The 27,080-nt window shown below is 41.0% G+C and overlaps 1 protein-coding gene across 1 annotated transcript; it reads right to left on the bottom strand.

Annotated features, from left to right (window-relative positions):
• Window positions 1-213: 213 nt before the first annotated feature.
• LOC149202556 (uncharacterized) lies at window positions 214-6,112 on the bottom strand. The gene has a single exon (XM_089403185.1). The coding sequence runs from the start codon at window positions 2,549-2,551 to the stop codon at window positions 1,952-1,954; it is 600 nt and encodes a 199-aa protein (XP_089259311.1). The 5' UTR covers window positions 2,552-6,112; the 3' UTR covers window positions 214-1,951.
• Between the last annotated feature and the right edge of the window lie 20,968 nt (window positions 6,113-27,080).

Genomic DNA, 27,080 nt, shown 5'->3' with positions numbered 1-27,080 from the left:
GTTAACACAAAGTGAGCAACCAAAAGACATTTCAGAGAGGAAACCCAGTACAGAGTCAGGATAGAGTGGTTATAATCTTCAGACCGCAACATGCTGAAGCTTCCATCCTACTCAAAATGGCAACACTAAAATAAATGAGTTGCATGTACACCCAATATGTTGTAACTACATTCTTCTTGTATTCAGATACCATGGCTTTCAACATTTGCATAATTGTCAGAATGCATCATATAACTAGCTATTTTCAGGCAGAACACACAGCATTATTTCCAGCTATAGTTTACGTAAGCCCATACTATAGAGATACATGTGTTTCCTGTAGTATTCTAGGTCAATTTTTGCACTAGGGTTCCGTAGGGTATTAGGGTTTCAACAACAAATTCTTTCTTCAATACACAATTAAAACAATGCAACCGATATAATAAGCAGTATCGTCTTATTGATACAATAGACTAACAAAGCAATGTAGCATTTCAATGATTTCAACCCAACAGTGCAGCATATGATTCAACAACAATAGTGCACAATTTCACAACATGATCAAGAGTTGATTTGACAACATTATGACACCATAGCCAGAGATCCAACTCTTGGTCAACTCTTAACCCTATATGAATCACTGTCTACTCAAGAATATCCAAGTTATCTAAAGTCTGCATCAATTTACAGTCTCGGATCACTCCAATATTTACGGGCTGGTCTCCTTAGGAGCCTATCTATACAGGATTTGCAGCTGCTTCAGTGGCTCGGGTCTGCTTCAGAGATCTATAAATTAATTGCTTTGGAAACTCCGGTCTGCTGTTGGTGACGGAATGTTGGGGCCCACCCTCCGAACTACTACAGGAACCCCTGTCACGGGTTGCTTCAGGATGTTCGGACCATTACAGAAAGTAGATAATATCCCAATGACCCTCAACTTTTCCTGACTTAGGACTTCGCTTTCTCGCAGGATATTCGTCTACCCTAGAAAGGATGATTCTGTTTGTCACAAGCAGCTCATATGTCCTCAGACTAGGCCTGACCAGAAATCTGCTATGGTTTGTTCACAACCAGATTCATTGACCTCAGGACAATTCATCTGCTACAGGAATAATTGCAGAGAGAATTTGTATGACCTTATCCTTGCCTGTCCACAGAAATTCGCTTTAATCTGACCTCAAACAGACTCGCTGGCCTCAGGGATAAATTCAGTTTAGTATGCTTCAGATGGGCATTGCCTTTAGAGCATATTTTTGATTTGTTATTCCTTCCTTCAGAACAAAGACTTCTCCAATTACCTGTGCCAGAACAAGTAGAAAAAAAAATAGAAAAGGTACTAACTAGGGTGGAATCTTTCACCACCAAAATTAGGGAAAAGGGATCTTAAAACCCTCAGAGCCTCAGGCTCAAAGCAGAACAGAGACAAAATGATCCAATCCAATGATGATCCAAATAAATTCAATCCTCTTGTATTTATAGATTTCTTTTAGGGGATTTTTCTCCTTAATTGATTGAGTGAGGTTCACTCAAAACCCCAACTTTGGGTTTCTTTGCCCAGCTGCCCCAAAACTTGCCTAGACATTAGGTATTTTGGGGTTTTCCATTTATCCAGGACGATAGCCTACGGGAATCGATACGCTACTTTGTCTTTTGAGCAATTAATTTCTTGGAACATTACAGTTCCCCCTTCCTGACATTGTTTGACCTCAAGCAATGACAAATCCATTAGACCAATGTAATGGACCCACTGAAAAGTACTCTTTGAGATGTCTTGTAAATTTCCAGGCATAGTCTGCTTTCTTGTGTTCACTTGCCTGAGGCTGCCTTTAGTGAAACTAGATGACTTTGAATGTGGACTGTAAGGAGAAGATGATGGATTTGGAGAAGTCAAAGGCCTATCTTGGATCATATTGATTTCCTGATGCTGAAGTGCACTACCACCGCCACTTGTTGAGATACTATCAAAGGAAAATCACCACAGCTGAACAGGCCCATTTTTAATTTCATTCCCACCTACTGTAAAAATTGCTTTCACATAGTCGATATCTACAAGAGCATTTAGTAATTCCTCATCTTTCAATGTCGCTTCCTCCTCTTTAAGAAGAGCCTCCCCTGCATCTGTAGCAGTGCAATCATGCCACAAATTCACAAGAGAATCACTGCCACCTGTTCTCAGCATTTCTGTTTTCTTGCCCACAGCCATTGCCCAGATCTTGTCACTAGATGTTGTCATCCCACATTCATCTACAAGTGAAAATTCCACAAACCAAACTCCTCTTTTGTGGCCTCTTAGCACTAGTACTGGTACCAGATCTGGTAAGCTCCATATATGAGTTGTTCGATCCTGAGAACCAGTACAAATAAGACTATCATTTGGAGCAACAGCCACAAAATTGATATCCTGATCATGAGTTGTGACTGCAGCCTGTGATGAGAGCTTGATTGACTTACTAACACCAACCAAATCTAGTATGCTAGCAAAACTCCATACTTTGATTGTGTGATCACTGCTCCCACTCACAAAGAAGTTCTTAGCTTTCTTTGAGAAGGCAACAGCTCCTACAGCACCCATGTGCCCTGCTGCCACACATATGCAGGATTTGCTCTATGTATCCCAAATTCTCACTGTGTGATCTTTGGACCCAGAAGCTAATAGAATATGTCCAAAAAAAAACAATATCTAGACAAAGAACTATGTCTGTGTATCCTAGCAACTCATATACACATGTCATGGATGAAAGGTCATACATGCGCACCTGCTCGAGATTTGTTGCAACTGCAAGAAACTTCTCCTCATCCCCAAGAAATTTCAAATCCACTATCTCATCATTGTAACCTCTAAGACGCTGACCTCTAAATCACATTTTCTTTCATCGCTCTAATCCAGATTGTAAAAGAGGAAATGTTGATCAGTAGTAACACACAGCACTCCTTGAGCAAGGGGCAGTAGGACAGCAGATACAACAAGGCTGCAAGGGAGCAACCTCCCCCCCCCATGAATCGGCTCGCAAAGTGTGCTCCGCTCGGGAGCGGATCTGGAGCAACCTCGAGAGCATGTTCCCAGAATCTGCTCCCTTCAGGAGCGAATTTCGAGAGCATGCTTCCTAACAAAAATTGCGCTCCCTGGTTTTTCGGAAGCGATCGCTCTTGGCTGCTCCCGACTAAAAAAAGTCACTCCCTGTTGACAAAAATCGTGCGACTGATTTTTTGGAGGGAGGGGAGGGGCCAAAAGAAATAAAAGGCCTCCTCTCCTCCCACAATGCACCATTTGCATGTTGAGAGAGCAAGAGAGGGCTTTTGGGAAAAGGATGAAGAAGTGGGCAGTGGTGGATTTGCAAACTCTGGATGGGAGTACCAAGAGGAAGAGGAGGAGGAGGAGGAGGATAATGAGAGTGGAGATGATGAGGGCAAAAAAATCAAAGTAGACCAAACCCCATAGTGGAAATATGTTACTAGGCTTTCAGGAGGGAAAGGGATTGGAACCATTAAATTTACATGCCTCCATTGCAAAAACACTTACACAGGTTCATACACCCATGCCAGAAAGCATCTTTGTGGGAAAATGGCATGGGATGGAAATAAACAAATAGGAATCAAAACTTGTGGAAGTGTGTCACAACAACAAAGAGCCAAATACATAAGGGAAGAGGAGGAAGCCCAATACAAATCTAAAAGATCAAAGGGTGACTTTGAACATGACACCACTAGCCCACAATCACGTAGACTAAGAACTCCATCAGCATCCACCCATGGCAGTGGATATGGGGGCATAGGCACAGGCATCCTTTTAAGATCTAGAACCATATCAGATTTCCTTAATCAAGGGTCTAGGGATGATGTGGATGCAAAAATTTACCAATTTCTCTATGTTGGTGGGATACCATTCAATGTTCTTCACTCACCTTATTTGCATGAAATGGTTGGTGCCATCAATGATGTCCCTAAAGGATACAAGAGCCCTCGGTATGACAAGGCTAGAACCGTGGGACTAGATCATGAAAAAGCCAAAATAACACATGTTTTGGGTAAACTGACAAATTATTAGAGTGACATGGGATATCCCTCGTATCTGATGGTTGGATAAATGTAAAACGCAAGTCATTCGTAAGTGTTCTTGGTGTGTCTGCTAGTGGTGCAGTCTTCCTTTCAACATATTATTACTCAAAAAAGTTCAAGACCAACATCAACATTACAGAACTATTACTTCAAACAATTGATAGTATTAGGCCACACAATGTCATCCAAGTCAACACTGATAATGCTTCTAATTCTAAGGCAATGGGAGCAATCATTGAGGATAAATACCCCAACATATTTTGGTATGGGTGTTTGGTTCACACAATGAACCTTTTGATGCATGATATTATTAAGAACAAACAACGTCAATACATATAGATTGGTGATTTGTACAAGAGAGGCAAGAGAGTGATAAATTTATTACCAATCATAGCAATACCCATGGGTTTTTCCGCAATCACTCAAGGTTGTAACTATTGAAGATTGCAAAGACTAAATTTGCTAGCTATTACCTCACCTTCAAGGGCATTTTGAACGTAAGAGAGTCATTGGCTAGCATGGTATCAAGTCAACATTGGCAAGTATTAAAAGAAAGGGCTCCAACCGCATCTGACAAGGAAGGTTTTCAAGAGGTGGAGGAGACCGCTCCTGACGATCAATTTTGGGGATGTGTGAGGGATGTTTTGCAACACATCAAGCCCATTTATAACATGGTTCCTTTTATAGGTACAGATGCACTAGTGATTGGGGATGTCTATGAGCAGATGGATAACATGTTGGGGCAAATAAAAGATATTGTTCAGCAAAAGGATCCCAACTTGTATGATATTATTCACAATTTTGTGTGTGCACAGTGGGATAAACTTAAAGTTCCACTACACGCGTTGGCGTATGTCCTTAAGCCAAAATACTACTCTCCATCTTCGTTGGGAAAACCTGCACCTGGGGGTGGGGTTAGGACCAAACCCCATACAGATCCAAAGGTACAAAAAGGGTCTATGACAAAATTAGACAAGTTAGTCCCTCACATGGAGGATTGTGCTAGATTGCATCTTGAATTAGGCAAATACTTCACTAGCACTGGAGTGTTCAGTTCTTTGCATGCAATGGAAGATAGGGACAATTTTGATGTTGTCACATGGTGGGACATGTATGGCGGCCAGGGACTTGGCAAAACTGGCAAAAAAAGTGCTTTCACAAGTTGTAAAAACTTCTTCCGCAAAGAGGTGTTGGAGCACCTATAGGTTCAACCATAATGTGAGAAGAAACAACCTCAATGAAAACAGGGTAGAAAGCTTGGTTTTTGTGCACTACAACTTGAGGTTGTTGACACATTATTGTGATCGGGCTCGTGATGATACATCATTTATCACTTGGGACAACAACCTAGAGGAAGATAATTTGGAGGATGGAGCGTTACATCTACAAGAATTGGAAAAAGAACTTTTGAAAGATGATGATCAAGCAACAGCGGCAGCCATGCCACCCCCATCATCCAGTAGCAATGCTCAAGTTCCACGAGCTTTGTTTCCACCACCTTCATCTACATCCTCATGTGGAGGTCATGTGCTTTCTGGTTTTGGTTTGGACATGGTCGTCCGACTATGCGGGAGGAGATTCCCAATAGACCACCACAAGCTTCTCAGAAATTAGACATTTCTCGTGGCGGCAAGAGCCAAAGGAAGCAGTAGGTAATAGATTTACTTGTATTTTCTAGTTTCTAGTAGTTTTTATAACCGTTGATTCTTTCATATTTATTATGATATTTTTTGTAAACAATATATGACAATTTAAATTTGAAGTTTGAACTTTGAAGTTGGCAATTATAATAACTCATTGGTAATTAATTATGAATATGACACTTCATGAAAGTTGAAAGTTGAAACATTTCATTTCATGTTAGATATTCTTTGATATAGTTTGGTTACTTGGTAATGGTAATGGTTATAAGTACAACTTTAGTGATCAATGATGATAAATCAAAATGTTATATATTGAATGTGGAAAGCTTGAAACTTTAAGATTAATTAATCATGAGACTCGATATGATGTATGTTACCAGCTTGTAAAGTGGTTGATGAGGATTATAACTTCTAGATGATTGATGTTATATGGTTCAATCCATGTTTTTATGCTTTTTATATCTAATTCATCATTCTACATGCTTTTGTTGACATATATGCATCAAAATATATAAGAATATATATTATATAAAAATTTGCTCCCGATTCGCTCCCGACCCGGGAGCTTTTGAAAATGTCACTCCCCACTTCCGCTCCCAAGCAGCCTTGAGATACAAAGCCTCCCTTCAACTCATCTTTGTCACAGCTAATTATTACATCTATTCATCTAAGCACATAGCACCTTCTGAATATTATATATGAACAATGCCACATTCCCCTACTATAAAAAAATACACTAGAGCCGCACCATTTTTCTTTTGATTTTCAGGCAGTCCCCGGCTTTAGTTCATAACACACACTAGCCTAAAACCACTTGGATGAACATAAACAACTTCTAGTGGTTCATATGTCGATATTGTTTCCCAGTGATGATATCACGCAAGTCCCATATATTTACAACCTTATCTATACTAGCATTGAGCGAATTCCAACCATTTCCATGGATTTCCAAACTCGTCATAGTAGAAAAATGTTTTTCCAACACATAAATGCACTTCTTCACTACAAGATCCCATACTCGAACCATTGCATTATCACTTCCAAAAAATAGCAAAAGGCAATGGGGTTCGATGATCAAAAGGTTTGACATCATGAAGAAGTTTACGAACTATTGATTTTTGGGTAGCATCGGATGTGCTCTAGCTCAAAAAATTTGTGGAGGGGCTAGAACACATGAGATATCCAAGACCCAAAAATCGTTTGGTGAAATTCCATCTGGATTGTATTTTATAAAAATAATTAATATTTTTACTGGGGTTCATAAGCCTAAACTTAGGAAAATTAAAATATTAATGGGTATTAATGAAAATATGGGTGAGAAGCTTCTAAGTGACGAGGATCAACTCTGTTTTAATCTTAGTCATCGATTAGGGAATAGATCACGGCTGTTGATTTCTCAACAGGAAAAGTATAAAGCAAGGCTTGGGGTCAGCTAGAGAACACACACAAAGAGATTGAGGAAATCGATTTTCTGAGGTTAAAAGTTCTCAGGAGGAAAATCAATTGGGGAGATCTTGCCGCTGAGAGGCAGGGATAGTTCGGGAATACTGACAGAGAGGCGGAGAGAAGCTTGTGGAGGCAGCGCAATAGCCAAGAGAGTTGACGTTGGGCCAGTCTAGGCCCACGCATCCTTGACACAGAGCCACAAGGCCAGCACAGAGGAGAAAGTTGTCTTCCATGCAGAAAGTCGAAATTGTCGGGGAACTACCAAAATAGCCTAGAAAGTTGACACAGTGGGCAGAAGAGCTGACACAAAGCCTCAGAGAGCTCCACGCAGTTATTGCAAAGGGGCAACACAGTTGTAGCCGAGGCTAGCAAGTGTTGCTACCGGATCAGCCGGAATCTGCCGGGTGAAGTGAGGTAAAACTCACTCAGGTTTGAAGTGAGGTAAAACTCACTCAGGTTTTCCACCATTGTATTTCTTTGTCACTAGTTTGTCGAGAGGGCAACAAGCATTTGTATCCAAAACTACTGCTTAATAACATAAAATCCTCAGAGTTGTTGCACCGATTTTCCCGCAATGGGTTTTTCCAGGGACGTTTAGTCCAAAAATAAGTGTCCTTTGTGTGATTGTCTCATTTATTTTTCAGTACTTGATCTGTATATTGGTGTAGCCTACAGTGTATTTGCATTAATATTTTCTAAATATTTCTGAAAATAACTTGTTAAACTGAAGAACACAAGTAGGTAATGCAAATCAGTTTACTGCAGTAGGATTTTTGGTTTGTTAGATTCAAAAATTTTCACATGGTATCAAAGGGATTGCAAATCAAGGAGCACTGAAGTCATCAGCGAAAGGATAGAGAAAAATCTGAGCGTGAAGACAGTTGTCCCGAGTGATAGTGCAATTTTTGGCCGAGAGAGCAGAGGAGGAGTGACGCAGTCACCAAGGGAGCCTCACGCAGAGCCTACGTCAGCCTATTGGGTGACGTTGCTGCAGAGGGCAGCACAGTGGTTACTGGACCAGCACAGAGACTGTCAAGTCTCATTTTTCCGGTTGTCGTAGCTAGAGGTGCAGCGCAGATTTCATATGGAATTGTTGGTAGGGTGTTGATTCTGTGGGTGCAGAACAATACCTAGTGGGGCAAAAGCAAAGTAGAGGGAATCAGTTCCTCAGAAGATTTCTTGCCAAGAAATCTAGATCCAGTGTTGAGCAGCAGCAAAGATAGATTAGAGAGGGGTGATTCGACAATGTTTGGTATAAGGATTTTCGTGAAGGAAATCGAAATTCAGAGGGAGCTTGTTTCTTAAGGGATATCTAGCGCCAAAGAAATCCAAATCTGAGTTTTGCTAGGGCAACAGCGAAAGAGGGAGAAGAGAACCAATTCGACATTTATTTCAGCAGAGATGGTTGTTAATAGACTGAGGGATCAGGATAGGTTGGATGGAGCATCCAATTTCGTCATCTAGAAGGCCAGGATCCTGGCAGTTTTGGATAAAAATCACATCAAGGATTATGCATGGAGGAAAATTGTTATTCTGGTTGATGTTGATCCTCTCAAGAAGTACGAGGAGGCTCAGTCGAAATCAAAGTGCATGATCTTGGACAGGGTCAAGGATCATGTGATCCCACATATTGTTGAGCAAGAAACAGCAAGGGAAATGTGGGAGGCCTTGACCACATTGTATGAGGGAACTTCCATTCAACGGAAGATGTTGCTTGAGAGTTCACTGAGATAGTTTCAGATGCAGAAGGGAGAAGAAATTGATCCCTTCCTTCTCAAGATGCAAAGGATCCGTGACCAACTAACTTCCGTAGGGTCTACATTAGATGTTGAATTCATGGTCAGGACTGCCCTTAATACAGTGACTAAAGACTGGGAAACCTTTGTCCAAAGCATCTTGGGCAGGGCTTCTCTTCCCAGTTGGGAGGAGATGTGGGCATCTCTTCAATAAGAAGAGATCAGACGATTGACCAAGGTGGGAAGCAGCAACAAAGGGATCAGAATCAAGAAAGAGGAATCAGTGGGACAGCAAGGGTAGCAAAAACAAAAGAAAAAGGACATATCCAAAGTTAGATGCTTCAGATGTGGAGAAATGGGTCATTTCGCCACATAGTGCCCTCAGAAGAAGGGCAAAGAAGAGAAGTCTGACTCAAAGGCTGCTCCAGTGAAAGTTAATGAAGAGGACGATGATGATTGCGTCATGAGTGCTCATGCACCTCTAGAGAAGAGTTGGGGCAATATTGAGCTGTAGTCGAGAGGACTATAGTGAGGGAAGGATCCTTGAGGTGCCCAAACTCTTGGAGCACATAAGGCTATGGGAGCCCTTAATGATAGTAGCAGAATGATGAGAGTCAATTGATGTGAGGGATGATGGAGCAACAGTGGCAGAGCTAGAGTGCCAAACTTTGAAGCAGCACAATGGAGTGTTGCAGCAGTGCAGGAGACACAGAGCAGATATAACAGCAGCGCAGTAGCATCAAAGGGTCAGCACAGATTAGCAACAGAGGTAGCTTCAGCATCAAGGGGCATCCTAACTTACCAGCACGTCAGCTTTTGGGTGACTTTTTCAGTTGCTTACTTCTCAGCAACTGAGTTGCAGTGCAGCAGTTAGCAATGGCAATGCTATGGGGAGCATGATGCAGCATATTGAGAGGGAGTTGCAATACAGATGCAGCAGTGACAGTGCCAGTGTCATGGGCATTAGTACAGATTGCAACAATGCAGTGGATGAAGGGCAGTAGGTCGAGCATCATCAGTGCAAAGGACTCATGTCTTGGATCAATGCGATACTTCTATTGGGAAGTATTGTTAGAGCACATTCCTCGCTAAGAGGGAGTGTTGATTTTTGGGTAGCATCAAATGTGCTCTAGCTCCGAAATTTTGTGGAGGGGATAGAACACATGAGATCTCCAAGACACATAAATCGATTGGTGAAATTCCACCTGGATTGTATTTTATTAAAATAATTAATATTTTTAATGGGGTTCCTAAGTCTTAACTTAAGAAAATTAATATATTAATGGGTATTAATGAAAATATGGGTGAGAAGCTTGTAAGTGACGAGGATCAAGTATGTTTTAATCTTAGTCGTTGATTAGAGATTAAATCACGATCGTTGAATTGTCAACCCGAAAAGTATAAAGGAAGGCTTGGGGTCAGCTGGAGAACACACACAGAGAGATAGAGGAAATCGATTTTCTGAGGTGAGAAGTTCTCAGGAGAAAAATCGATTGGGGAGATCTTGCAGCTGAGGGGCAGGGATAGTTTGGGAATACTGACAAAGAGGTGGAGAGAAGCTTGTGGAGGCAGCGCAGTAGCCAGGAGCGCTGATGTTGGGCCAGTCTAGGCCCACGCAGCCTTGATGCAAAGCCAGAAGGGGTAGCACGGAGGAGAAAGCCGAAACTGCCAGAACAATCGGGAAAGCTGACGCAGTGGGCAAAAGAGTTGAGGCAAAACCTCAGAGAGCTCCACTTAGGCGCACGCAGTTACTACGAAGGGGCAACACAATTGTAGTCAGGGCTAGCCAGTTTTGTTGTCGGATCAGCCAGAATCTGCCGGGTGAAGTGAGGTAAAAACTCACTCAAGTTTTCCGCCATTGTATTTCTCTGTCACTGGTTTGTCGTGAGGGCAACAAGCATTTGTATTTAGAACTACTACTTAATAATAGAAAACCCTCAGAGATGCTACACCGGTTTTCTCGCAACGGGTTTTCCCGAGGACGTTTAGTCCAAAAATAAGTGTCCTTTTTGTGATTGTCTCATTTATTTTTCAGTACTTGACCTGTATATTGGTGTAGGCTGCAATGTATTTGCATTAATATTTTCTGAATACTTCTAAAAAAAACTTGTTAAACTGAAGAACACAAGTAGGTAATGCAAATCAGTTTACTACAGTAGGATTTCTGGTTTGTTAGATTCAGAAATTTTCACATGGTATCAAAGGGATCGCAGATCAAGGAGGACTAAAGCCATCATCGAAAGGATAGAGGAAAATCTGAGCGTGAAGACAGTTGTCCCGAGTGACAGTGTAGTTTCTGGCCGAGAGGGCAGAGGAGGGGTGACGCAGTCACCAAGGGAGGCTCACGCAGAGTCTGCGTCAGCCTGTTTGGGTGACGTTGTTGCTGCAAAGGGCAGCGCAGTGGTTACTAGACCAACGCAAAGATTGTTGACTCTCGTTTTTCTGGTTGTCGTGGCTAGAGGTGCAACGTAAATTTCATCTGGAGTTGTTGGTGGGGTGTTGATTCTATGGGTGCAGAACATTACCTAGTGGGGTAGAAGCAAAGTAGAGGGAATCAGTTCCTCGGAAGATTTCTTGCCAAGAAATCTAGATCCAGTGTTGAGCGGCAGCAAAGAGAGATCAGAGGGGTGATTCGACAATGGTTGGTAGAAGGATTTCTGTGAAGGAAATCGGAATTCAGAGGGAGCTTGTTTCTTAGAGGATTTCTAGCACCAAAGAAATCTAGATCTGAGTTTTGTTGGGGCAGCAGCGAAAGAGGGAGAAGAGAAGCAGTTCGACATTTATTTCAGCAGAGATGGTTCTTAACAGACTTAGGGATCAGGACAAGTTGGATGGAGCATCCAACTTCATCATCTGGAAGGCCAGGATCCTGGCAGTTTTGGATAAAAATCGCATCAAGGATTATGCCTTGAGGACGGTTGTTGTTCTGGTTGATGTTGATCCTCTCAAGAAGTACGAGACTCAGGCGAAAGCAAAGTGCATGATTTTGGACAGGGTCAAGGATCATGTGATCCCACATATTGCTGAGAAAGACACAACAAGGGAAATGTGAGAGACCCTAACCACATTGTACGAGGGAACTTCCATTCAGCAGAAGATGTTACTTGAGAGTCAGCTAAGATAGTTTCATATGGAGAAGGGAGAAGAAATCGATCCCTTCCTTCTCAGGTTGCAAATGATCCATGACCAACTAACTTCCGTAAGGTCTACACCAAATGCTGAATTCATGGTCAGGACTGCCCTGAATGCAATCACTCAAGACTGGGAAACCTTTGTCCAAAGCATCTTGGGCATGGCTTCTCTTCCCAGTTGGGAGGATATATGGGCATCTCTTCGACAGGAAGAGATCAAACGATTGACCAAGGCAGAAAGCAGCAACAAAGGGATCAAAATCAAGAATGAGGAAGAGAAGGATGCGGCTCTCGCATCAGCGAGACAGCAAGGGCAACAAAAACGAAAGAAAAAGGACATATCCAAAGTCAGATGCTTCAAATGTGGAGAAATGGGTCATTTCGCCACGTATTGCCCTTGAAAAAAGGGCAAAGAAGAGAAGTCTGACTCAAAGGTTGCTCCAGCGAAAGTTGACAAAGAGGACGATGATGATTGCATGCACCTCTAGAGAAGAGGTGGGGCGATATTGAGTTGTAGTCAGGAGGACTACAGTGAGGGAAGGATCCTTGAGGTGCCCAAACTCTTGGATCACATAAAGCTATGGGAGCCCTTAATGACAGTAGCAGAATGACGGGAGTTTGTTGATGCGAGGGATGATGGAGCAACAGTGGCGGATCTAGAGTGCCAAAGTCTGAAGCAGCACAGTGGAGTGTTGCAGCAGTGCAGGAGGCACAATGTAGAAAAAACAGCAGCGCAATAGCATTAGAGGGTCAGCAGAGGTAGCTTCAGCGTCAAGGGGTATCCTAACTGACCAACATGTCATCTTTTGGGTGACTTTTTCAATTGCTTACTTCTCAGCTACTGAGTTGCAGTGCAGCAATTAGCAGTGGCAGTGCTATGGGCAGCATGATGCAACATATTGAGAGGGAGCTGCAGTACAGATGCAACAATGACAGTGGCAGTGTCATGGGCATTAGTACAGATTGCAGCAGCGTAGTGGATGAAGGGCAGCAGGCCGAGCATCAGCAGCGCAGAGGACCGATGTCGTGGATCAGTGCAATACTTCTGTTGGGAACTATTGCTAGAGCACATTCCTCGCTAATAAAAGGGAGAGTTGATTTTTGGGGAGCATCAGATGTGCTCTAGCTCCGAAATTTTGTGGAGGGGATAGAACACATGAAATCTCCAAGACCCATCAATTGTTTGGTGAAATTCCACCCGAATTGTATTTTATTAAAATAATTAATATTTTTAATGGGGTTCCTAAGTCTAAACTTAGGAAAATTAATATGTTAATGGGTATTAATGAAAATATGGGTGAGAAGCTTATAAGTGACGAAGATCAAGTTTGTTTTAATCTTAGTCGTTGATTAGAGATTAGATCACGGTCATTGATTTCTCAACCGGAAAAGTAGAAAGGAAGGCTTGGGGTCAGTTGGAGAACACACACAGAGAGATTGAGGAAATCGATTTTCTGAGGTGAGAAGTTCATAGGAGAAAAATCGATTGGGGAGATCTTGCAGCTGAGGGGCAGGGATAGTTCGGGAATAATGACAAAGAGGCGGAGAGAAGCTTGTGGAGGCAGCTCAGTATCCAGGAGAGCTGACGCTGGGCCAATCTAGGCCCATGCAGCCTTGACGCAAAGCCAGAAGTGCCAGCGCAAAGGAGAAATTTGTCTTCCACGCATAAAGACGAAACTACCGGAACATCCAAGAAGGTTGACGCAGTGGGCAAAAGAGTTGACGCAAAGCCTCAAAGAGCTCCACTCAAGCACATGCAGTTATTGCGAAGGGGCAACGCAGTTGTAGTCAGGGCTAGCCAGTTTTGTTGCTGAATCAGTCAGAATCTGTCGGTGAAGTGAGTAAGACTCGCTCAGGTTTTTTGCCATTGTATTTCTCTGTCATTGGTTTGTCGGGAGGGCAACCAGCATTTCTATTCAGAACTACTGCTTAATAATAGAAAACCCTTAGAGTTGTTGCACCAGTTTTCCCGCATTGGGTTTTTCCAAGGACGTTTAGTCCAAAAATAAGTGTGTCCTTTGTGTGATTGACTCATTTATTTTTCTATACTTGATCTATATATTGGTGTAGGCTGCAGTGTATTTGCATTAATATTCTCTTAATATTTCTGAAAATAACTTGTTAAACTGAAGAACACAAGTAGGTAATGCAAATCAGTTTACTACAGTAGAATTTCTGGTTTGTTAGATTCAGAAATTTTCACACGAACCTATTTCTCTAAGGGGGAAACCTCACCGCATTGGCCAAATTCCTCCCATGTGTGCACTCAATGTGGGCTTTTAACTTATATTCCCCTGCATATATTTTTTCACATTCTTCAAATGGACAAATATGATAGTTCTTTGGCCAAAGTGTTCGCATATGTGCATGCAAGTTAAAATCCAAAGAAAATGTCTTACCACAAAATTCATGTGAACATGAAAAATGTTTTTCCCCTATATGGATGAGAAAATGGCTCTTCAACTTGGCATTATCTAGAAATTTCCTGCCGCAACCTTTATAATGACAAACATGTAGTCCCTCCTCGTGTACATGTGAATGCTTTCTCCAAGCATCAATAAAAGTATTTTCCAGCCTTTATAACTATAAAAGAAAATCCTTGGGGAAAGGGATTTGGGCCTTTGCTCCTTCTCTTACTGCCATAGAGAAATGATAGCATCCTGATCTTCAATCTTTTCTTCTTCCACTAAATCACTGCTTATGCAGTGATATTGACCAATCCATACTTGTTGTTTTGTATCTTTTCCATATTCAGTGTTTGTATCTACTAATTGCTCTGTAGCGGATGTTTTGAAGACCATCATAGCGCTTCTTTCCTTCCTTTACTAAATTTCTATGGGCACTTGGCTGATTTTTGTATAACCATGACCAATCATTGGAACGAACCTTTGTTGTTGAGTTGTGTTCAAGGTGAAACCTTGTCATCACGCTATCAAAGGGGGTACTTATGTCTTCACCTTCCTCCCTGCTAAGGATACCTTCAATCTTTTATTCAGCATTTCACATCTCTGAAAGAATGGCGTTGTTATCAGAAAGGGTGTCCCTTTCCCTAAGACAACTATTATGTTCCCTGATATTTGGTTGTTTTTAATTAGTACCATTCCCATGAGATATGGTTTCGCCTTTGGAATTTCCATTATGTTTAGGAGGATACAGCCATGTCCATGCTTTTGTCTCTATTTTGGTCTCTCCTGTACTTTGTTTTGTGGACTTGGACTTATCATCAGTGTCGCTTGATTTTTTCCAAAGATCATCCCATTTCCATATACATGTTTTCTGTTCCATGTTCTCATCATCAGGTTCAAGGAATGGATCCCCTTCATTCTCCTTAGATGTTGCAGCCTTTTTGTTAAATTCTTCTAATTTTATAAGGGCCACTCTACTCCCTTCTTGCAATCTTTTAATAGTTTCTGTTTGCTGCTCTTCTAACTTCCACCAAGACTCTGCAAATCCCTTGCCAAAAATTTTGTCTAGCTGCCCCATATTCAAACACCATCCAGGCTGGCAGGATTTTTGCTTTGATACCATTGTAGGGTTCTAGGCCAATTTTTGCACTAGGGTTTCATAGTGTGCTAGAGTTTCAACAACAAATTATTTCTTCAATGCACAATTAATACAATGCAATCGATATAATAAGTAGTATCAATTGTCTTAATGATACAATAGACTAACAGAGCAATGTAGCATTTCAATGAAATCAACCCAACAGTACATCATATGATTCATCAAAAATAGTGCACAATGTCACAACATGATCCAGAGTTAATTTGACAACATTATGATACCCTAGCCAGAGATTCGACTCTTGCTCAACTGTTAAACCCTCTACAAATCCATGTCTGCTTTAGAATATCTAAGTTATTTCAGGTCAACACCAATTTACAGTCTCAGATAACTCCAATGATTATGGGTTGGTCTCCTTAGCAGCCTATCTACTTTGCCACAAAATTCGCAACTGCTTCAGTGGCTTGGGTTTGCTTCAGAGATCTATAAATCAATTGCTTAGGAAACTCAGGTTTGCTATTTGCAACGGAATGTTGGGGCCACCCTCCAAACTACTATAGGAACCCCTGTCACAGGTTGGTTCAGGACATTCGGACCATTATAGAACGTAGACAATACCGCAAGGACCCTCGACTTCTGCTGAATTAGGACTTTGCTTGCTCTCGGGCCATTTGTCTACCATAGGAAGAATGATTTTGTTTGTCACAAGCAACTCATATGGCCTCAGACGAATACTGACCAGAAATCCGCTATGGTTTGTTCACAAACAAATTCGTTGACCTCAGGACAATTTGTCTGCTACAGGAATAATTGCAGAGAAAATTAGTATGACCTATCTTTGCATGTCCATAGAAATTCGCTTTAATCTGACCTCCAAGAGACTCGCTGGCCTCAGGGATAAATTCAGTTTAGTATGCTTCAGCCTTCAGATGGACGTTGCCTTTAGAGCAGATTTTTTATTTGTTAGTCCTTCCTTCAAAACAGATTCTTCTCCAATGACGTGTTGCCAGAACAAGTAGAAAAAGAAAATAGAAAAGGAACTAACTAGGGTGGAATCTTTCACCACCGAAATTAGTAGGGAAAAGGGGCCCTAAAACCCTCATAGCCTCAGGCTCAAAGTAGAACAAAAAAAAAATGAGCCAATCGAAGGAATTCAATCCTCTTGTATTTATAGATTTCTTTGAAGGGATTTTTCTCCTTAATTGATTGAGTGAGGTTCACTCAAAACCCCAACTTTGGGTTTCTTTGCCCAGCTGCCCGAAAAATAGCCCATACATTGGGTATTTTGAGGTTTTCCCCTTTATCCAGGACTATAACCTATAGGGATCGATGGGCTATTTTCAATGTTGTTAAAAGCGCGAGCGGGATTAAATCGGCGCCGGGAATAAAGCGGAAAAAATCGGAAAAAGCGGGAAAAAAGCGGAAAAAAGCGGGAAAAAAGCGTTTGGCACAAAAACATTCATTTTTTTTCCAATTTTTTTAATATCTAAACCATCTACAACATAAAATAAATACATTGACACATAAATATGATAAAAAAACTAATATATAAGATGTTTAATATCATTTCTAGCGCTAAAATCACACATAACATTGAATCATGTCCTGAATAGTAAGTCCTGAATCCCAACTCAGCCTCAAAATATCAACAAAAAATATGATAATGTATCTCATCATGTCATAATGACATAATGTCATATACAATAAAATGAAAGTCTAATCCTATTGATTTCCTCTGCCCCTCTTGCGAGAAAATGGCACAGCTTTCTCTTTCCCTCTAGATGTAGAAGTTGGTGCCTGTGCTGGTGGAAATGGCAGTGGAGTCTGACGTGCTCTAGAAGCTGAAGAACTAGTAGTAGCAGCTACAGGAGGCTGAGGTAGACGGAGACCACGTCCTCTACTGGTGGTAGTGGTAGCCCGAGTAGGCGGTGTCATCTCCTCCTCCTGCTCCTCCTCCTCCACCTGCTCCTCCTCCTGCTCCTGCTCCTGCTCCTCCTCCTCCCCCTCCTCCTCCCCCTCATCCTGCACTAACCAATCATCAGTGGGATCCATGAGAGGCCTCTCGGTCTCAACCCTCCATTCAGCAGTGGTGTCAATCCCATCCAATGAGATGGCTTCCATATCAGGTGTCCTCTCTAGTTGCCTCACCCACAATCGAAGATTGTAGTAGACATAGACCATGTCATTAAGTCTATGGGACTCCAACCTGTACAAAGTTCATAAAATAATAATTAAAAATTAATATTATAAAAAAAATATTGTTTAAAACTTTAATGAATTCAAAAATTTATTTGGAAATTTGCAATATTTTAAATGTTTAAGTGTTAACCTATTGCGCTTCTTGTTGTGTATTTTTTCAAATACACTCCAATTGCGCTCACATCCTGAGGAGCTGCATGTTTGGCTGAGGATGCGTACGGCAAGCTTTTGCAAAAGGGGTACTCTGCCACCATACATCTTCCACCATGCGTCTACAACAAAATTACAAATAAAATTTTAAATAAACATAAGAAAAAAATGGAATTTGAAGAGACAATGAAATTTGAAACAAAGTTACAAAGTACAAACTAAAAAATACCTGGCATTTTAATCGTCCTATCAGTGACAGCCATCTCAAAGCCAAATGTGCCACCTGACATCTTATATGTCTCAATTTGTCTAGAGACCTCTATACGTTGTTCTGGAGATCTCACCATCTTCTGGACACAGGTTAATAATCCTTCCACGACCTCAGCATCAAAATCAAACCCACATGCATAAGAAAATGCAGGGTTCAGGAAAAGCCCAGCAGCATGAATGGGACGATGGAGTGTGTTGTTCCATCGCTCATCAATCACTTCCCATAGAAGGAGTTGTTTCTGAAACCCATCATCTCCCTTATCATCATAGTAGGACCGAATGGCTTCTTTGGCCCTGTCCATGGCTTCATACAAATAGCCCATTGCGGGCTTCTCACCATCAACCAACCGAAGAACCTTTACCAAAGGTTCAGTAACGGCACACACCTCCTGCACTCCCGCCCAGAAGTCTTCCTGGTATGAAACTAGTCTGCATACCGCCTCTCCTTCTGGTTTGCGGCTCATTGACGAAGCACGCCACTCCTCTGAAAGAAACATTCTCTTCAAATCCCACATAGAATTCAAAAGGGATTGAAGAGATATGAAACTCATCGCAAACCGTGTAATGGCGGGGCGCACCAACTCTTTGTTGTTGGTGAATCTTCTCATCAAGCTAAGCACAGATGTATGATTATATATAAATTTTGTGATGCTTTTTGATGAGTCAACAATATCTTTAACAAAGGGAATTTTCCCTATGTCCTCTAACATCAAATCAATACAATGGGCAGCACAAGGTGTCCAAAATAAAGTAGGATGCCTGTCCATAAGCATTCTACCAGCAGCAACATAATTTGCAGCATTGTCTGTTATGACTTGGACAACATTTTCTGCACCCACCTCCAAAATAAACACATCCAGCAAATCACATAAAGTTCTTGCATCTTTGATTTGATGAGTTGCATCAATAGATTTGATAAACATAGTCCCCTTGGGACAACTAACCAAGAAGTTTATAAGGTTCTCCCCTTTTGGTCAGTCCAACCATCTGACATAACAGTGCATCCTGTTTGTGCCCATGATGCCCTAAAATCCTCCAATCTTTGGGTGCAGTCACGCTTTTCCTCTTGAAGAATCCGGCCTCTGAAATCATGATAAGAAGGGATTTTGTACCCCGGGCCAACACTGGCAATAGCATCAACAGTAGGTTGGAAAAATGGATTATTCCTTACAATGCTGAAAGGAATATCACTCCAGAGGAGAAATTTTGCCATCAACCTATCAGCTTGTTCTTTTTCAGTTCTTTTTAGCATTGAACCGATAGTTGGTTGTGAACCAAGTGTGGTTCGAGGAACAAAAAATGATGATGCAGCTACCGGATTGACTGACGCTGCAGTAGAACCAGTGCCACTTGGTCCACCTCCTTCAGCTGACCTTCTTAGTTGCCTTTTGAGTTCTTCTTTGGCCTCTCTAGTGTGCTCTAATTCTCCCAATGCTCTCATGGCTCTTTGGATAAGTTCAGGATTTGTATTTATACAGGGCCCCACATCACGTCCAGGGATTTGTGCAAGGTGGTACTTCAACCTGTACACCCCCCCGCTTATCTCCTTTCCACACAACTTGCAATTCAAGTTTTGTCTATCATTCGGAGCTTTAGGTTCACCATATTCCCAGAAAGGATCCAATTTCCTTGGCATGTTTGTTTTTGAATTTTGAATTTGCAAACCTATGGAAAAATAAGGATTAGGAAATAGGAATTTAGGATTACATAATACAAATTACAATTTAGCATTTACAAAATTACAAAATACAAATTTCCAAAATCCAAAGTTCCAAACCCAAGTTACCCAACCAAATGGCAATGCCAAAAAACAATGAAAAAACATAAACAATGTTTAAAAAAAATGAAAAATAAAATAAAATTGGTTCCCATACTCATACCAAGTTACCCATCCCAAATCAATGAAAAAATACAATAAATTCTTTAAAAACAAAAGGAAAATGGTGCCCACTGCCCATATGAAATTTGCCAACCAAAAACAATGAAAAACAAAGTTTTTAAACAAGGAAAACAAAAAAAAAAAATCTACATACCGTTTTTATGGAGAAATTTGTGATCTCCTCTTGAAATTCTCCAACAAGCACTTGGATTTGCTTCCAAACCCTTCAGCTCCTCTCTCCCAACACTTCTCCTCCTCCAACGCGCGCCCAAGTCAAAAATGACATAAAAAAAAATCGCATTTTGGCTATTATAACCCGCTGCCCCGCGCCTCGCCGATTTTTTCCATAAAAATCGCGCTTTTTTCGGAAAAAAGCGCTATAAAAAAAATCCGCCGATTTTTTGGGATAAAACGCGCGATTTATGCGTTAAGGTGAAAAAATCGCGATTTTTTGAAAAAAGCGCGATTTTATCGCGCTTTTAACAACACTGGCTATTTTGTCTTTTGAGCAATTAATTTCTCGGGCGCATTACATTTCCCAATTTTATCACATGTGTTTGCAAGCTTGCAAGGGGTTTTCCATGTAAACAGGGGAGGAATTAACTTTGAAACTCTGCAAATGAGACATCAAAGCATTCTTTTATAATATGCAACAAATCTGACACTCAACCTTTTCATAATCAACACAATTGAGTGGGCCAGTGAACTACAATGTTCATCAGATACTCCCATAAAACCACACACATAAAGAGGGTAGTCTGTATTTGGTAGAAATGCAACCCACATGGACATTAGTTTGGCATCCAAATTACATACCAAAACATTCAGACTCTTCCAACTATATTCGTACATACAAGCACAAAGCTACCTTACATAAGAAACATACAAATCTTGTTCAATCTTCATAATTGCTGAAAAAAGGAAGAAAACCCATCTTCAAATAATCAAAAAAAGACTCTGGAAGCAGACAAACCACCAGACAACCAAATAAAAAACACCCCTGAACATTCTTTGAAGGTTGAAGCAATAAATAGTTTTAAAAGAGAACCGTATTTGGAAACTAGCCATTTTCCAAGTACTTTATTCCTATATAGTGCATTCTTTTTTCACAGCGTAAGGAAAAAATCATAAGTGACCAAAATGTGAGAACCCCACAAAATATTATGAATGCTGCAATAATAATACCTAGGGACAGGATGAAAATTTATGAGTGCCAGAGAGAATGGTCTAAGGAAGAAAACTGACTGACTAAAGCAAGGGCTCAAATCATGAGAAAGATGTAGGTGAATAAATGCACCAACACTTGAGGAAAATATTCAAATGTTAAGGGAAGTTTACTTATTAAATCATACTGAGTCCTACAAGTAGCCATCAAGCTGCAGTTTTATGTTTTTACTTCTCGGAACAATTAAATCATTTTGTATGATATAAAGAGATTCTATCCCTCCTAGCTATCAAAAACATGGATTATAATTACAATGTTTCTAATAACGTTAAATTGATGATTACAAAGAAATTCAGCGGGATACCTTATCATATCTTATGATATAACAATGCATTAAAAATTTCCATAAGCATTCAATAAAGGTGGAAAACTGTTCAACTTGTAGAGCTTTTATTATCTTTACATACAGCCTAATGAAACATTTCCAATTTTTACAGTCATCTTACAACACAATGACTAACTTCTAACCCAATGTAATATCGTTGTAAAGCATGACACCTTTTCAAAGAGTAAGATTGATTTCTCATATTTTAATTCATTGGTATACACAAGATGGATAAGCATATCCTCAACAAGAACAGTTTTATGCAGCCCTATAATGGTATTCAGGTAGCTCTATGTCAGAACGCTCCACCTATTGCTCCGGTTAGTTCTCTTGCCCATCTAGCATTCTTCTTGAAGGAAGGTGGATCATCTATCAACAGGTAGTCTAACCATTTTAGCAATCATGTGCTCTGATTTAATGTTAAGGGCATATTGATATGAACCACAAGGCAAACTGGATGATTGACTGCTCCTGATTGTATCATTGTTCCCATGCTTCACCTAAGAGGTTAGCCTTTAACCCGAGTCCAGTGGGGCCTCTAAATCCTTATGGTTTAGGAGGGGCATTGATTGATATAGCATGTCCATGGTAATCCATGTTTACCACTTTCCATCCTCCCCTATTATTCATCTCCATTCATTGGGTCGACTGCCATTGGTCATTAGGATTGGCACCCTATATCCACATCCTTGAGTCAGGGCCCAAAAACTTGGCCCCACAAGTTGATGCGACTGAAAGAATAATAAAAGCATATAAAGCCACAATAGGAAGAAAATGTAAAATGCAAAAGATGGTTGGGATTTATTTAGCATGTCACAAAACCTAGCATGAGCTCTACCCCCTCATTAGTCATCATCTAGTTCCTCAAGCATTTAATGCTTCATCTAAAATAAAGGAACTCTTGAATACCCAAGCCCGATGAGCGAGAAATTGCTACATCTTAAAGGGGTATTGGAAATGCACAAAGCAAGCTTGGTGTCCTAAACTATTCACCCAAGAAAGATAAATCATTAAAGCGAAAGGTGCACCAAAGGGGTGGAAAAAGTAGACCAATGAAAGTGTTAACTCATTCCTCCACAATTTCTCTCTCATATCATTATACTCAGAATATTGCACCTCCATTAGCTAGTCTCATGGTTGTGGTATCTTCCTTGAAGTCTTTCCCACTCCATGACCACATTATCACTTGCACCTATGGATTGATGTGTCTACTTAAAACATGTCACTTCCTTTGGGGGCTAGAAACACCTAATAGGGTTGTTGACCTAATCATCCCTAAAATAAGTGAGGTAATTTGTTTCCAAATCTTGAGCTAGTTAGACATTTGAAGGTAAGTCTTATGTGCAGTATCCTTGTGCCCCTAGCATTAGATATGGTCCACTATGATGCTTTAATGGTTTTTGTCCATAATGATGTTGATCTCGCTTGATCTTGAGAAGTTTGTTCAAATGGTTTCACACATGCAACAAAGATCCCTTTAGGGATGGTTTGACTCCTTTCCAGTGCATTCTAGAGGATGCTTTGCCTCGTTTTGAGAGCATATGTGACCTTATAGCCCCAATATCGCCCCTCCAGAGATAAGCATTGGACCTTGAGCAGATTCCACGTGGTTCCACACCTCTTAATATACCTCCAAATGTTGAAACATTGACTGAGGAAGCTTGGACGTTGGCTTAATTGATGATGTGCCTAAACAGACACAAAATGCCCTCACGCTGGCCTTGACCCTATTTGATGGATGTCGCCTTGTTCAAGAGCCCAAACTATTGGAAATACTAAGAGGGGGGGTGAATCAGTATTTCGTAATTTTCAACAATTTAAGTATCAACATGATCAAACAATAACATCACATCAAATGAACACAAGATATATATATATATATACACTATTTTTATATTACAAAGGGAGCTACAACTTTCGGTTTACCAGCTACAACTGGAAGGACTACAACCCCAAGATTTACCAGATCCCACTTGAAGGAGGCAACAACTTCCTGAATGAAGCTACAACTTCCTTTCCTAGCACCACCTTGCAAGCCCATAGAATAAAAGATAAAATAAGATTTTCTTGGGCTCCTATACCAAGGACAATGGCCCAGTTACAATAATACTCAAATGACTTTAGTTCTGCCCCTTTTCATATCAATAGTTCAACTTAAGAAGTGCATACCTTAGATCACAAGTGATCTTACCCTAGCTTGTCTCAAAGTCTGCTTCCAAAGGAGGTCTTCAACAAACTCAATATTTGCTTTCAAGGTTTGCTCAAGAAAGGATTCGTCTAAGGTTGCTTCAAAATCTCATCCAAGGAACTTCAATCTTCCTCCAAGAAACACTCCAAAGACTGCTCCAAAGATGCTTCAAAAAGTTGCTCCAATTGGTCTTCGAGAACTGCTCCAATTGGTCTTCGAGATCTGCTCCAATTGGTCTACTCCAAAGCTACCTCAGTTCTACTCCAAAAAGTGTTTCAAGAAGAATTCCAAATTGGTCCAAGGTATGCTTCAAGAAAGGTTGCTTCAAAAATCTTCAAGAATGCCTCCAAAAGAGTTGCTCAAAAGTCTCAACTTATGCTCAAAGTATGCCTGGAAAATGGGATATAGGCAGAGATGAGGCGGGTTGAGTCTACTCCTTTTGTAGGACACAACATAGAGGTCAAGTTATGTTACAAGGTCGAGTTACCACAGGGATGTAATTTTCTTCCTTAAGGCCAAATTTTAGACCTTCAATAGGCCAAACCACAAGCTGAATAAAATCCACAATTTGAACTGTCACACAAAGTCAAAATGCCATAGAGGGGTCGAATTTTAGAACTGTAAGGAGGCTAAATTATATAGTAAACACAGTTAGAGCATGCGCTGAGTTGTGTCCTTTAGAAAGTGTGAAAATTCGAAATCCCTGAATCACTACTGCAGCAACTAATTATATTTCTCCTACTAAATCAAGTTATTTACAATATTATACACTAAACATCAAAATAAACAACACTGCAGCCTTCACAACTTAAATAATATGCAGAAACAAGAACTGAGCAAGAAAGAAAGAGCACACACAAGTGACATCGTTGTTTTTGGACAAATGTCCCCGAAAAAACTCAATGTGGGAAAACTAGTGCAGCAGCTAAGGGTTTGTATCTATGAAACCGGATTCGCTCAAACTAGGCGACATGTCCGAAGCCAACGAATCGGACACGATTCGTTGGAAATTCAAATCCCAAAAAAGTGAGGGTTTATGAGGTTTTTCAGGGAGGGTTTATGAGGTTTGTGAGGGTTTATGAGGGAGGGTTTATGAGGTTTGTGAGGGTTTATGAGGTTTATGTGGGTTTATGAGGTTTGGGAGGGTTTATGAGGGTTTATGAGGTTTGTGAGGGTTTATGCAGATATTTGAATTTTGTATGTACTATGCATGCTATAATGTTACTAACTTACTTTGTAAACAGTAAAACTAACATCTAGATGAAGATCTATGTTTGAAATCAATGAATTTGTATCATTAATGAGAATTTGTGTAAGAAATATCTAATTTTTAATTATATATATATATAACGAATCCTACGTGTCTTGTTTTGGAGGGTCAACGTGTCTGAATCCGACACTCGAATCCCTGTATCCTACGAACCCTGAATCCCCATGTCAGGTGACTTAGGTTTGTATTATTATGCAGTAAATTTTTAGTACAATTCTTCGGATGTCCAAACTGGAAATCCTATACAGAGATCTAACTGGACAAAAAGATAGTGAGATGATCTCACCTTGTCACTGGGAAATTCGGCACTGATTTATGCTAGAGATGAGCCTCTGTGCAATACTGCGTCACACCCACACAGTTACTGCATCACTGCTGCTGGGACTGTGTTGCACCTCCTCTCAATCCTCTGCTCGCTAGAAACTTCGGCCCTCTAGCCTCCCGATCTCACACCCCAGGCTCCGGCACTAGATCTCGATTGGTCCCCAACAGAAATATTAACTCCCTCTGAAGCTCTGCGCTGCCACAGCGTAGCTCTACGCTACCTCTGCATGGCCCAGTGCTGCCTCTCCGGACTACTCTCTGCCCTCTCTGCCTTGCACTCTCTGGATCAGGAAAACTTCCTTTGGAAAATTATCCCTACCCCTCAATGCAAGAAATCTCCTAGATCACCTTCTTCGGCAACTATTGCGCTGCTCTCTTGCGAAAATCGATCTCTGATCTCCCACCCAATGTGTTTTCCAAATGCCCATCAAGCCTCTTCTTATAATCCTCTCATTGATCAATCAACGGCCCAAATTAGATTCTAATCAATGGCTCAGATCATCTTGACTTGATCCTCGTCTTCTTCTAAAAGTTTCACCCCCAATTTAATTAATACCCTTTAATTATTTTAATTTCTTAAGTTTAGACTTAGGCATCCATTAAAAATAATTAATTATTTTAATAAAACTGTCTCCAGGTGGAATTTCCCAAAACGATTTATGGGTATTATGGAATACATGTGTCCTAGCCTCCCTGCAAATTTTGAAGCTTAGAGCACATCCGATGCTACCAAAAATCAACACTCCCTCTTAGTGAGGAATGTGCTCTAGTAATGCAACCTGTTGAAGCATCACCCTGACTCTGTAACATCTCCCTCTACATTGTTGATGTCTAACATCACTGCCCACCAACTACTACGCAAATGTTGCATCTGTGCTACCGCTGACTCTGCATGTTGCTGCCAACTGCATCTGCACTGCAACTCTGCTCCAACTACTATTGCTGCCTTTTGCAACAACTGCAACGGAAAAACATCCAAAATACTAAACCAACTGTGTTCAGTATGATGCATTCTTTGTTCGAGTTCTGACTGCGGCTAGCCTCTATGCTGTCACTGAAGTCTCTACATTGTTGTTGACTCTGCTCTATGCCAACTACATTGTTGCCAACACTAGCTTTGCACTGCTTAGTATCTCACTGCTACTAGCCATTACATTTGTCACTCTGGCACCTGATTGCACCACCTGACACTGGTTCATCCTGCTACTGCTGATTATGGGCTCTCGTAGCAAGGTATTGATCCAAGCGGTGGACCCCTCAAGGATCCTGCCCATCTACAGTTCTTTCGAACTATAGTACTAGATCACCCCACCTCTCCCCTGGAGGTATCTAGGCAATCATGGCAAACTCCTCGATATTAGCGGCTGCAGCCTGCGGATCATGTTTCTCATCCTTGTCCTTCTTCTTGAGAGGACACTATGTAGCGTAGTGACCAAATTCACCACACCAGAAACATTTTATCTTTGAGACGTCCTTCTTCTGCCTCTATTGCCCCTTTGATGCAAGGGTTGCGTTCTCTTCCTCCTCCTTGGGCTTCGTCCCACTGCTCCTACTGCTATCAAGTTTGCACTTTACTAAGTTTCGTCTCATCTCTTCCTGCAGAAGAGCGGCCCACATCACTTCCCAATCCGGTAATTTCTCTCTACCCAAGATACTCTAGACAAATACTTGTCATTCTTCTGACGCTAAATTCAGGGCCAACCTCAACATCTCTAGAGGCTGAGGTGATGACCCTACAGCTTCCAACTGATCTCG

This window comes from Pinus tabuliformis, chromosome 2_1 (genome assembly GCF_031772625.1).
Source record: "Pinus tabuliformis cultivar Carrire ecotype Pingquan chromosome 2_1, CPIR1, whole genome shotgun sequence".
In the NCBI taxonomy this organism is placed as follows: domain Eukaryota; kingdom Viridiplantae; phylum Streptophyta; class Pinopsida; order Pinales; family Pinaceae; genus Pinus; species Pinus tabuliformis.
The sequence above is the reverse complement of the archived record's forward strand: the minus strand, read 5'-3'. Positions and strand labels throughout refer to the sequence as shown.

What these genes read in the sequence shown, in the direction of transcription:
- LOC149202556 (XM_089403185.1), bottom strand. Translation starts at nt 2,551, where the DNA reads ATGGGTGCTGTAGGAGCTGTTGCCTTCTCAAAGAAAGCTAAGAACTTC.